The sequence below is a fragment of the Pyxicephalus adspersus genome, chromosome 10 (assembly GCF_032062135.1).
Source record: "Pyxicephalus adspersus chromosome 10, UCB_Pads_2.0, whole genome shotgun sequence".
Taxonomy (NCBI): Eukaryota; Metazoa; Chordata; class Amphibia; order Anura; family Pyxicephalidae; genus Pyxicephalus; species Pyxicephalus adspersus.
Genome location: NC_092867.1, coordinates 57,235,462 through 57,249,425, shown reverse-complemented (window position 1 = coordinate 57,249,425; position 13,964 = coordinate 57,235,462). Strand labels below are relative to the sequence as shown.

General features: G+C 40.3%; 1 protein-coding gene across 2 annotated transcripts; it reads left to right on the top strand.

The window, feature by feature from the left end:
* The first annotated feature begins 141 nt into the window (after positions 1–141).
* Positions 142–7,214, top strand: LOC140339058 (uncharacterized). Of its 2 annotated transcripts, none has more exons than XM_072423600.1 (6): positions 142–420; positions 2,350–2,581; positions 2,704–2,895; positions 3,733–3,856; positions 4,129–4,233; positions 4,690–7,214. In XM_072423600.1, exons 2-6 carry the CDS (start codon positions 2,462–2,464, stop codon positions 5,508–5,510), a joined length of 1,362 nt encoding a protein of 453 aa, XP_072279701.1. In that variant the 5' UTR covers positions 142–420; positions 2,350–2,461; the 3' UTR covers positions 5,511–7,214. The 2 variants fall into 2 exon arrangements, with proteins under 2 accessions (XP_072279701.1, XP_072279702.1); XM_072423601.1 differs by having other exon boundaries at positions 143–420; positions 2,699–2,895.
* The last annotated feature ends 6,750 nt before the right edge of the window (positions 7,215–13,964 follow it).

Below are 13,964 nucleotides of genomic sequence, written 5' to 3'. Positions count from 1 at the left end.
AAACATTCGGTAAAATTACAAAATTATGTGTGCTACAACTAAATGGCCGCCACCCTTCCAACACTGAGGACACTTTTTCCTCTCACTTGGCTGACCGTCGCCCTCTAGCGGTGGCTTCAACGGTATATATTCGGTTCAGTATCACGGTTTGGACGTTGTGGCGTATGCGGCTGTCATGGCTTTGGGAGGAACTAGTTTTTAATAATATTTATATCATACGTAGCAATATAAATTATAATAAAAATAATTTTTATTATATTAACATCACTTTTTATTCTTTTCCTTTATATTTTAGATCTAGAAGACAGCTAGAGTTTTGCTTCGTGCAGGAGGCTGCCATTTTGTTGTAGCCCTTAGCTGATACAGTGGAGGAGTCTGTGTGCTGTGAATGTTGGACACTGGATGTAAAGCCTAAATGAGGTAATATTATTTTCTTATTCTTATATTATAAAAGTTCAATAAGCATAACACCATTCCAACCTGCTTGCTTGTAGCCAAAATTCATTACCAATCTTGTTTTTGGGAGGTGGTTGAGTGGCAGCGATTGGACAGGCAGGTTCAGATGCAGAATTTGTCAAAGCATTGTTGTCCTGTGTGTGTGTTTTTTTTTTTTCAATGTAGGCATAGGGATATGCAAGCTGTGTTGCTGCACAAGGGCCCTGCTCCTTTTCCCGGGGGCCCCTACAGCAGCCATACTGCAAGCTTGTGTTCTGTGCTGCCTCTGCCCACAGAATTCAAAGCAAACGTCAGAGTCAGACTGGCCCATCGCATGATCGGCGATGCCAGCCTGCTTAAATCTTATGAACAACCCACCTGAAAACCTTCCTCTTCTGCACATGGCCATCATGTCACAGGGAACCGGATCAGAACCAAATAAACAAGACTCCCGTGGGTTTCAATTGCCTTCTGGGATTGTAGTTTAAGAAAAGCAGAATGGAGAGTCTACTAGATCTTACTTTTTGTGATCTGCCGAAGATTCCAATGACCTAGAAACACACTCTGGGTTCAGTTTGGCATTTGGCAAGAGGTTTTTATTGCTCAAAACTGCTTGAAAAAAAGGGTAACATTGCACGGAATAGGTTCATTTAATTATGCAAAAAGTCTTTACATACATTGAGTGCTGCTACATATCTTCTATTCATATAGGACTTATCCAGATAGGGAACGTGTTCCAGCTTCAGAATAGCACTGACTTTCAACAATGAAGTATGGAATCACTTGTAGCTCTTGTAAAAGAAATTACAACTTTTTGATTTACTTTTTGATACACCAGGGAGGGGTAAGGGCCTTCCCTACAGCTGAACTAAACTGGTTGGTGGGTTTTGAGCTTCTGCCAAAATTATGGCTTCTGTGTGCAGGCGCCCTGCAGCGATGACCGGTCCAGCATCCTGGATCCATCATCTCTGCATCCTGTGAGATCTTCACCTGCCAGCTCCACGGTGGAAATTTTGTAAAGATATTCTGTCACTGAATTTTCTAATCCCTATGCATGCACAGTATTTATTGTCCACAGTAGCTGAGCTCTAACCTACATTACATGTGCTGTAGAGTTTAAACAAAAAGGCACCATGAGCCAGAGAGCTCTCTTATTTAACCAGAAGAGACACTGCATATCTGTTTTGTCAGTTAGTACTACCTCCTGGTGAATTTTTGGTTTTTGAGTTTAGGTACGCTTTAAGGTTGTAGTCTCTATTGTGGAGAATTCTTCTTCCTTTCTGTCACAGGAAGTATGATAAAATCTCCAAAAATTACACTGCTCTGTCCAAATTTAGAAGCTGCTGTGGCTAGATGGTCACTTTAAGTGTCTTAGGTTTGGACAATTCTGTCCAAACCAGGAACATATATTCTTTTCTATGCACCTTCAACTGTTTATTTAGCTGCTTGAAAAGAAGAACCTACCCATTGCAGGGTTCTCCCCAGGCCCTTTTAGCTGGGTGCACCACCCGGCACTTTTCAGCACCCACCCGGCTGTTTTTGGGTGGTCACTAAGGAGTTTGGTCACAATACAGGGGATGCCACCCACCTACAATTTCTTCCCACCCGGCTTAAAAAAATTTCTGGGTTGAACACTGCATTGCCTACAGCTAAGGGAAGTATGTGTCTCACTCCCTTACTCCCAATGGGACAATGTTGGAATTTATCAGTTGGACATTCAGACACCAGGACTGTCTCAGGGACATGCTCCAACTTGTGATCCTTGCTCACATTGTAGCAAACAAAAGAAGGCAACCACAATATTCCATGTTCCTTCCATGACCCCACTGCTACATAGGTATTGACTCTGTATAGGGTCAGATTGTGTTGAAATGCCTCTGGAATAATTTTGTTGTTTCCACTGTTAATCCGTAGCTCTAGAAGATAGAGAACTTTCACAAAGACCATATGAATACTCATTGAATATAAGGGCGTTATCACAGGCTGTTTTACTCTTCACGGCTGTCCTTGGTCTCCTGGTACATCCATGAGAACCACAGCCCGTACTCCAAACATAGCTGACCATCCGAGAATGGACCAGGAACAGAAGAGTGTGACTGAAATATTAAACCTCACTCTGGAGATAATCTACCTGCTGACCGGAGAGGTGAGGAGGATTCTGGGAGGTCACACAACATGACCCTTTTTCTTTAGATACAATACAGACCTGACCAAAGAGGTAAACAGTCTTCCCTTCATGGTATCATGTATGTATTTCTGAAAGTACAGGGTTACACAGTAGTGAAGAAGATCCCTAATGATCATGTAACACCGAGCAGACACCCCAAAGGCCCAAGAGGATGGATTGGGAGCCAGATATCCATCATGGAGCCTCTACCTCCCTCCCAGGTATCAGAGGAAAAAGGCTACGAAAAGATCCTAGAAGTCACCAGCAAGATCAATGAGCTGCTGACTGGGAAGGTGAGTCCTGCAGGGAAAAACAAATGTAAAAATAAAAAAATTAAATTTGCACATTGATAACAGCAATATCTCCAACATTAACCAACCCCCAACAATTCATAAAGTCCTACCTTTCCCTATAACTGTAATGCTATCCAACCCCAAAGCCTCAACCCCAACTCTCAAGCTGTAACTCTTACTCCAACTGCCCTCACACTAAACCTGTCCTGTGACCCAAACACAAATTCCTCAATAAACCTCACACTAACAATTTTACACTACCCATTTTTAACCCCTTATTATATTCTACTTCTATGTGATTTCATTACCAGGCTTCAATACAGATTCCTAAATAAATAAAAGTATATGTTAATATTTTGTTTTCCCATTTCAGCCAATCGCTTGAGCTCTGGAGTTAGGAAAAAACAAAAAGGTAGATCTAAATGTGTATAAGGAGGACAGACGTCTATTTCTGCTGTCTCTTCTAGTAGAAAAACCCCATCTGCCAAAAAGCAGAAAGGTAGTGCTGGGCCTTCTTATTAGAAAGCTCAACATGGTTCACAAACAAGGGTCGATATACCCTGTAATATATATTTTTTCGTGAACTAATAATTAAAAAAAATCATAACAAAAAAATTAAAATGTAATAAGACAAATTTTAGGTTGAACTAGATATGGACCGAGTCTCAAGATTTATCTTATAAATGAGAGAATGCATAGAATGTATTGTACAGGGGACTGGCTTTCATTTATTTTCATGAATCCTCATAAACTTCCGTTAGTCACAATGGTTATTCACAAGGACATGAAACCGAATACCATGTGGATACTTGGTGACTGTATCATTGTGTGTGTCAGGTTCCTATAAGGTGTCAGGATGTCACTGTCTATTTCTCCATGGAGGAGTGGGAGTATTTAGAAGGACACAAAGACCTCTACAAGGACGTCATGATGGAGGAACACCAGACCCTCACATCACCGGGTAAGAGGAGTCTTTATTTTCTTAGAGTATTAAAGATCCACCTGGATGCACACATCCTCTGATATAAAAAAATAGAAAGAATGCATTCAGTCAGTGTGTGTGTTTCTTATAGATGGATCCAGAAATACTTCAGAGAGATCTCCTTGCCCTCCTAGTAAAATGCCCAATGCAGAATCCATCAACTTTTATTCCAATTCTGATTTATTTAATTGTGTACATACTCCTTGGTATATCTAGATAAGAGGGACTTAACTTTGTATCTTCATTCTCAGACCCTGGAGACACTCAGGTCACTCGCAGAGACATTACAGTCGAGGAGGAGGAAGAAGAACCTGTGCGAATTAGAGAGGAGGAAATTCCTATAGTGATAAGCACAAGTGAGTCATAAACATTAACTCCAGAAATGAGACCCAGTTTTTCTTGTTCAGTCACCAACATGTCATACATGCACCGTATATTGCCCCCCTTCCACCCTCTCTCATTCAGTGTTTTTTTGGAAAAATACCCTCCAGGTGCACTGGAATAGTAGTACTTCATTTAAATGTTCCCCTGCCCCCATATCATCATTTAGTCTTTTCATCTGGATTCTGAGATGATCTCTGCTGCAGGACATCTAAAAGGAAATGTTCTCATTATGTATGCAGTGATGTGGACACTAAAAGTAGCCAAGTAGACCCCAACTTTGATACACATGAGATAACTTGGACTGGAGTGTGGAGCTTTTGCTGTTGCATGTATAGCTTAAGCACACATAAAGCATATGTTTAACAACGTATAAGCAATATAATTGATCAATATTTTCTCTTTAAATGTCCTCTTTTTGTCTACTCCAGATGGACAATACAAAAGTTACAGTATGGGGAAAGATACCGCCATTTCTCCAACAGGAGACACAGAAGGTGATGTCTCATCCAATTCATTAGAAGAAAAATCTATAACCTTGAACTTTAATTCATTACCTTTTACCACAGATGTAATATCAGATCCCTCCACCCATGGAGGGTGGATTTTTGATTGTCCATCTCCTATCACTTATCACACAGCTCACCTGGAGGGTGGAATGTTTCCTGATACTGACAGGGGTAAATGTTTTACCGAGAGAGCCGAACTAATTTCCCACCAGAGAAGTCGCGCAGTATCAAAGTCGTATTCATGTTCCGAGTGTGGAAAATCTTTTTACCAAAAAGTGGCGCTTATCAATCATGCAAGAGTGCACACAGGGGAGAAACCATACTTGTGTTCCGATTGCGGCAAATATTTTTCCTACCGGTCGGCTCTTATTGTGCACAAACGCATTCACACAGGAGTAAAGCCATATTCGTGTAATGAATGTGGGAAATCTTTTTCTTTGAACCAAAGTCTTGTTTTCCACAAAAGAACTCACACTGGAGAAAAACCATATTCATGTAATGAATGTGGGAAATGTTTCTCCTGGAGGAAACTGCTGACCAGACATCAGAGAACCCACACAGGGGTGAAGCCTTATTCCTGCTCAGAGTGTGGGAAATGTTTTATTGATCGTTCGGGCCTTGTCACGCATCAGAGAACTCACACTAGTGATCGCCCATTCTCCTGTTCTGAATGTGGAAGAGGCTTTAAAAGTAAATTGTATTTGGGAAGGCATGGGAGAATTCATACCGGTGATCACCCGTAGTTGTGTTATAAATGTGGTAAACGGTTTCCAAGGAAAGCCATCCCTCTTGTCACATCTTAGTAGTTGCCAATGCTTCACAGTTCACGGACATGTGAACGCCTTCACCTCGACTTCATCACAGACGTTAATCAAACAAGAAACAAACCTTATGATGGAATGAAAACACTGTATGCAGTATTGAAAAATAAACTGCTAAAAAAATTGCCAAGTCAGCTGCCAAAAAGTGCAGTATGGTTAAAATATATAAATTTTATAGGGTGCTCTTCGGTTGGTCAATAGCTTTCTGATGGTATTCTCCATATCACTCTTGCTATGCCAACAACCATAGCTACACTATATGGCCGAAAGTTTGAGGATACCTGACCATTACACCTGTATGAACTTGCTGCACTTGCCATTTCTGAACCATGGCCATTACTATAGAGCTGGCCTCCTTCCTAAATATGAAAACCTCTGCAATTCCAGTAAGGTTTTCATAGGATCTTGTGGGAACTTTTGCCCATGTGTGAGGTCAGTTACTGTTTTAGGCTACAAAAACCTGGTGCTTAGCCTTGAGATGAATTGGAATGCAGGCTATTCAATAGGATTAAAGTCAGGCTTCTGGAGTTCCTTCACACCAGATTCACATAACCATGTCTTTCTCAGGTTGGCTTTGTACAGGGGGAAAATGGTATGCTTTAACTTAAAAAGGGCTTTCACCAAACTGTTATCACAGGAATTGTCTTTTTATCTTGTAATATTTTCATTTGTATGTTGTAGCACTTAATTTAATTGATGGGTGTCTAACTTCTTGGCCATATAATGTAGCTTGAGAGGCCTACATTTAGAAACAAATTCAATATAGGAATTGCCTCTTGCTCATGTTGACAGTGAAACATTGCGAGTAAAATGAGCCAAGGTGGAGATGGCTGTAGTCATGAACTCAAAGTATAGAAATCTACATTCATTACAAAACGTGATGTTTAGATGCACTTTTAGTTGATTAAATCTTTTTTTTCAGTCCTGATTCATATTTGCTATTTGTCTTTCACATTGTTTAGATAAAGTCTTGTGATTTATTGTATGTGTGTGAGTCTATAATATGCATAGAACAATTCAAGTCTGCTCTCAGAAAGGGAAAGTTTAATTATTTCCTTTATGTCGGAATAGACTGGTTAATGAGGGAGGGTAAAAATGCACAAACATACCAATGTGCAAGCATATTTTTATGTAGGACCATGTTAGTTACATATGCAAAGTAAAATAACAATGTCCCTGCTAAGACCTTAACCTCCAACTCCCTTTTTTTTTCCTTGCCTGTGTTCCTGTAGTTGTCAGCTACAATGCTCAGGTTTGGCTTTTAGGCCAAGCAAAATGAAGGAGGTTACATATGCCTCAATAACCAGAAGGGCTATATCAGCCACACAAGGAGTGCATTGTTTTAAATCAGTAGGCCAATTTATGGACTTTTATTGCAAAAAATGCAGTAAAGCAGGAAGCCGAGCCTGCATATGTAATGAACAAACATAGTGCAAATATACAAAGAAACAAAGGTGACGTACACTGATAACTTTGTACACTTTGTTGCATGTATTGAGCTCAGATCTTAACCCTATTGAACATCTTTGGGAAGAATTGAAATGCTGACATGCAAGCAAGGGCTTCTCCTCAAACATCAGTACCTGACCATGGAAATTCAAAAATTGCCACAGGTGCAGTACAAAATCTGGAACAAGCGGGAATTTTGGATAAGCCTATACACAAGTGTGATAGTAAGGTGTCCATATTTTTTTTACCATATAATATAAATCTGATTTCTTGGTGGGACTTTTTTGTTTTTTCCCCATTAGGAGTTCTCTGGTGAGAACTAAAAATTATGCTCCCAGTAAAATTTAATTACTCCCAGCACAAGAGCAGAACAAGATCTCCACCCCTATCAGGTATAGGATAGGCGCCAGGAAGAGCAGCATTAGGAAAACTTCTGTCATATATAAAGGGGTCCATTGATTGGATGAACTTTAGGCAGCTGGATGGAGGTTCTTCATTACACTTCCTTCTCAAAAAAATGATTTGATGTAAAAACGCTTAGCTAAAAAGAAGACATAGGAGACACTGGTTGCTTTGCAGCTCCCTTTGTCCAACTAATATGAGTCAATGTTACAATGAAAATGACAATTTAAAGCAGTTGCTATTTTTTACAATATGGAAATCTATTTTTATATATAGCTACTATAAGTACCCAGCTCTTTCTTGATCTCATCCTTTATTCCTAAACAGCATTAATCAGACTGGAAGAGGGTGGGGTGGCACCAGGAGCCAATTATGCTTTACTGTTGCTCCTTCTCGTCCAATCAGAAGGCTGGTACTTATTGGGAGGGGCATCAAGCCAATAAATTTAACTGAATATTTTTTGTAATAAAGGGGAAACCTGGAGGAAACCCAAACAAACACAGGGAAGTGGGACACAGAAGAATATTGAAACTCCTTGCAGATGATGTCTAGGTTTTAGGCTTCGAAGCTAGGACCCAGGGCTTCAAAGATGAGTATTAGCCATGAGCCAACCATGACCCTTTTATAAAAACCGTTTGCTTTCTACTTGCTTAGTTTTGGAAAGCAGAACAAACATTGAGCTATTTAAATAAGATCTAGAAAATTGAGGTAATATAATAAAGTGTTTGATATAGGAGAAACGTAAAGATATTTAAAGTTTTATTGTTTTTTACTCACCTGTGCTGATTTTTTGGAGGCATTTCCTCCTCCTTACATGGATCGTCATCCATCATAAATGGATCTTCTGCTTCCACTTTCCACTGGGCACGTCTCTTGGCTGGTGACACACAATGACATGACGTGTGGAGGAAAGCCGGAGTTCAATAGAAGCTGGTGTCTCCTGACCCTCACAGGGCACAAACACTAAAGCTACGTACACATGTCCAATGCTTCCCGTCCGATAATCGGCTCAGGGCCGATATCGGACGAGAATCTGGCGTGTGTACAGCTCCCGTCGTCCATCGTCCGAACGACCCTCCTGGTGGATCCACGGATGATGGAAGACGAATGATCCTAATGGAAGTGAAGAGGGAGAGCACACAGCAGGGTGCCGCTCCATCCTTCTCCCCTCCCCCTAGAGCAGAACGGTGCTGTATCATGCAGTCCTTTGTCGTTGAATTACATAAAATAATTTCATAAGTACAACAATACATTCCATAAAACTGTATTTTGAGCTGTTGGAAAATATAATGCATAGGCAGCACGGTGGCTCAGTGGTTAGCAATCTGGCCTTTGAAGTGCTAGGTCCCAGGTTCGAATCTTAGCCAGGACAATATCTGCATGGAGTTTGCAGGTTATGCGTGTGTTTGCATGTGTTTCCTTTAGGTAATCCAGTTTCTCCCGATTCCAAAAAAAATGCAGTTAGGGGTGTTAGGTACTTTAGATTGTGAGCCCCTTTGAGGGACAGCTAGTGACATGACTATGGACTTTGTACAGAGCTGCGTAATATGTCAGCGCTATATAAATACTGAATAATAATAATCGCAAATGTGACCTTGTCTTCCCTTAGCATCCCGTTTCACCTTTTTTGAAAGGTTTCACAAGCTTGTAGCAGCTACCCTAATTCAGCAACCACATTTTCACCCTGGAACGATTTGTCCCTTGAGATGTAACATAAGAGAGAGGATCATTTACATATTAGGGACATGGACTTGGATTATCTGGTGTGAAATTAAGATGAGCTCTCTGTAAAAAATGTTCCCACAACATGAAAACGGCTCCTAGTTGTTATAACATATGTATGCATTGTAAAAGGGTATTTCAGGCATGCCTTTGTAATACAGATCCTAAATGTCTTGAATCCATGTACACTCTCTGACAATAAGGTGAGGTCTCATTATAAGACATTTCCCACTTTCAGAACATAGTTACATAGTTTGGTTGAAAAAAGATATAAGTTCATTAAGTTTAACCACTAGAGAAATAACATATACCAGATATAAACCGTATAGACAAAGATGATCCAACAAAGGAAAAAAATTCACAATCCCGTAAGGCAATCGGATGTTCCCTGGATCCACAGTCTCTGTTGTCTTTTCTGAGGTCTGACCAATGCTTTGTACAGGGAACGATTATGTCTCCATCTCTGCAGTCTATTCCTCTTTTATTACAAGAAAGTACTAGCTTGAGATATTGCAGCTTGGCATTGCATGCTGTTATTAAGTCTATGATCTACCAGAACCCCCAGATCCTTTTCCATTTCTGACTCCCCCAAATGTATTTCCCCTAGACAGTATGAAGCGTGCATGTTGTTAGCCCCAAGTGTATAACTTTACATTTATCTATATTAAATGTCATTTACCACTTGGCTGCCCAATCACACAGTACATCCAGGTCTGCTTGTAGATTATAGACATCCTGTATGGACTTAATTCCATTACATAGTTTGGTGACACATAATTGGTACTTATAATCCCAAACTCTATATCATTTATAAAGATGTTAAACAGTAAAGGTCCCAACACTGAACCCTGGGGTACACCACTAATAACCCTAGACCATTCAGAGTATGAATCATCTCTATAGTCTGGATGGGGACTGTAGGCCAGTTCTCTATCCATTTACAGATTTAATTTTCTAAACCTATTGGCCCTAACTTGCATATTAACCGTCTGTGGGGTACAGTGTCAAATGCTGGTACTTATTGGGAGGGTCATCAAGCCAATAAATTTAACTGAATATGTTTTGTAATAAATGTAATAAAGGGGAAACCTGGAGGAAACCCCACACAAACACAGGAAAGTGGGACACAGAAGAACAAGCAAACTCCTTGCAGATGGTATCTAGGTTAGGGTTTGAAGCTAGGACCCAGGGGCTACAAAGATGAGTATTAGCCACGAGCCAACCACGACACTTTTGCAAAACAAACATTGAGCTATTTAAACAAGAATCCAGAAAATTGAGGTAATATTTTAAAGTTTTTGATATAGGAGAAATTTAAAGATATTTAAACTTTTATTGTTGTTTACTCACCTGTGCTGATTTTTAGGAGGGATTTCCTCCTCCTTACATGGATCATCATCCATCAAAAATGGATCTTCTGCTTCCACTTTCCACTGGTCACGTCTCTTGGCTGGTGACACACAATGACATGACGTGTGGAGGAAAGCCGGAGTCTAATAGAAGCTGGTGTCTCCTGACCCTCACTGGGCACATACACTAAAGCTACCTACACATGTCTAATGTTTCTCGTCTGATAATCGGCTCAGGGCCGATATCGGACGAGAATCTGACGTGTGTACATTTACAGATTTAATTTTCTAAACCTATTGGCCCTAACTTGCATAATAACCGTCTGTGGGGTACAGTGTCATACCAACAAATTATTTTATCACCTACATCTTTTGTTCTTCCGCATTGTCTCAAAGTTTGTGACTTCTGGACTCTGAATCTTTTGACCTCTTAATATACAATCTCAATACATTTCTGGCCAGAAGACCACTGCTCTACCATAAGTAGGCATTATTCATGGAAATAAGTTCCTAAAAAATATTACTGTGTGTATACTGTGCTAAATATATTAATTTTATTGGTCGGTTTAAAAGGTAGAAACTCCCTTCTTGGGTTGTTTCTTTTCATTCATGCTAATCGTTTTGCTGTTATAAACTCATGCACAAGGTAAAATCTTTGGAACAATAGCCACATTTGATTGTTCTCACACATGTATCAATAAAAGCTCCATCTATAGCAAGAAGTCTCTGTTCCTTTAAGGGAAGACATTCAACTTTATCAGTTTTTGGTGCCCGGTTATGAGGAAAGATTGAACTTCTGGATGAGCGACAACTACGGCTGAGAAGAATGGGGTCAAAACAGACACAGCGCACATATGGTAAGCGTTTTTACCTTTTATGCCTGTTTTCACCTTGCTCTCTTCCCTCAGCTCGCTCACCAGAGATAGTAAGTTTTTACCTGAACTAATACTTTGTATAGATATTGTGAGAACATCACTAGGTCGATGTCTATGAGGTGGGCTGATCGATAAAGAGACTGTATTCCATCAGTAGCATTACTCACCTGTGGTTTAGGTGACTTCACACAGAAGGACTGCAGATTGTAGGTTTTGACTGACAGGGATCTGACTGTAAAAGAAAGAGATGACCCTTGCTTCTGGCACATGTCAAGACGCCCCCATTCTGTGAATGGAAAGCCAGTGTGCAGTGCCGCTCCGAATGGTCTTGTTATGAACGCTTTATCTTCATTGTAATTACTAACGGGATTTGTAATTTTTTGTAATTCATAGATAAATATAATCATAAGGTTAGTTGTTTATAAATATCAGCTTGTGTAGTATGGGGTTTTCATGGAATTGTAATCATTGTGACAGTGATAGGAGAGATATACTGCCAATGGAGAATCTGGAAAGATTCATATACAGGGAAGGGAATTTATCAAGACAGGACAAGAAAGCCACCTGATGGAGCGATCCGGACCAAGTCAGAGACACCCTCGCCTGTTTGGGGCCAAGAGGAACAGGGCAGGGACCTGTTCACCCAGTCACTGGGCAGGGACCTACCCTAGCTGGGATCAATTAGGATCCACTGAATCCACCCACATGTGATACATCATATGATAGGTATGGAGAGTGGGCAATCAGAATTTTTTGGATGACTAGGATTTGGTGGACTGAAAGGAAATATGATAGGAAGGGATTGGAAGAAACATTGTGAAGAATGCTGAGATAAAATGACCCATCCAAATAAAAGGGAAGCATAGAGCCAGTAGATGAAATCATTTACCGTATTTTTCGGACCATAAGACGCACCGGACCATAAGACGCACCAGTTTTTAGAGAAGGGAAATGAAGAAAAAAAAGATTCTGAAACAAATAGTGTCCTAAAATATTTTATGTGCATTAAAAACCAACATCACAGTCATAAACACATGTAATCAACCCTGTAAAGTAAACAGCAGCATTTAGAACCATTATTAACAAATAAAGTCAGCAAAAGACAAAATTACTGCCATTGATTGTCCCCTTCTGATCACTATATGCAATGATTGTCCCTATCTGATCACTCTATGCAATGACTGTCCCCTTCTGATCACTATATGCAATGATTGTCCCTATCTGATCACTCTATGCAATGACTGTCCCCTTCTGATCACTCTATGCAATGACTGTCTCCTTCTGATCACTCTATGCCATTGATTGTCCCCTTCTGTTCACTTACCGGTAATTAAGTGTAGGGATCTCAGTTAGGGCAGGGATCTCTGTTAGGCAGGGATCAGCAGCTTGCTTCCTGGTGCAGAATGCCGGCTGTTACTTTCAGTTTCATTCTGCACTGCAGCCAGGAGCAGGCACGTGCTGCACAGCCAGCATCAAGGAGACACACACACACAGGAGAGGAGCACACAGGAGAGGAATACGGTAAGAAACTTTTTTTTTAACAGCATATGTGTAGGCTGTATTTGGACCATAAGACGCAGGGACTTTTTTCCCCCACTTCTGGGGGAAAAAAAGTGCGTCTTATGGTCCAAAAAATACAGTATGTTGATCAGTAAATGTTAAAATCTTCTCTCTAGAAACTCATGGATTAGAAACTTGGAGTAAAACACAAGCCGAAATGCAACTGAGAATGATGACAGGAATTGGGCCCGTAGAGCAGCCTAACATTTGCTGAAAAATGATCCTGACCCACTAATGAGAAAGGAATGTCCGGCAGTAATATGTAAATTAAGTCCATTCCTAAATAAAGTTAATCACAGGGAAATATACAGCCTTTAAAATGTTTTAGGTTATCCAAATCATTTAAATATCCACTGGATAGGCCAATTTGTACTGGGGAGTACCTACGGGAAGTAAGACAAAAAACATCTCCTGTCTGAAGTGTAACGTACCTTCACTTGAAGTGCTCTAACCTATAGCCCCTTTGGTAGAAATTCCACCATAATACTGTTAGTCTAAACTTACCAAGGTGCAGGGACTCGCGTCAGGAGTAAATGATCTTGTTTCCTCTGCAATGACAAAAATAGAAGACTTACTAACTGATCTGAGTGATTTTAGCTCAAGGGAGACAGGATATATTTCCCAAGGGCCAAAGATCCTGATACTCGTGCTAGAAAGCCAACAAGTTGTTCCAAATGTAATATCAATGCCACATCTTAATGTTCCAGCATACCAAATGGCCAATAATGTCATGCTGTAGGGTACTCTGCATTTTGAAGAAACCGCCATACCCAAACAGAGGAGGTCTGAAACAAGACCCCCAGGCCCTTTTAGGCGTGGACTGCTCTCCCGCACAGGAGAACTTAAAATGCCCTCCGAGTGAAACCTTTATCAGAGTGCAATAATGGAAATGTAGGATAACATCATAGTTCTTTGTTTCTAAGAGAAAAATTCAAGAATCAGAGAGCTTACCCAGTGATTCAAAAATGGCAGCAAATCCTTTAAATCTAAGAAGGAAAAAAAAACATAAAAACTGTGCT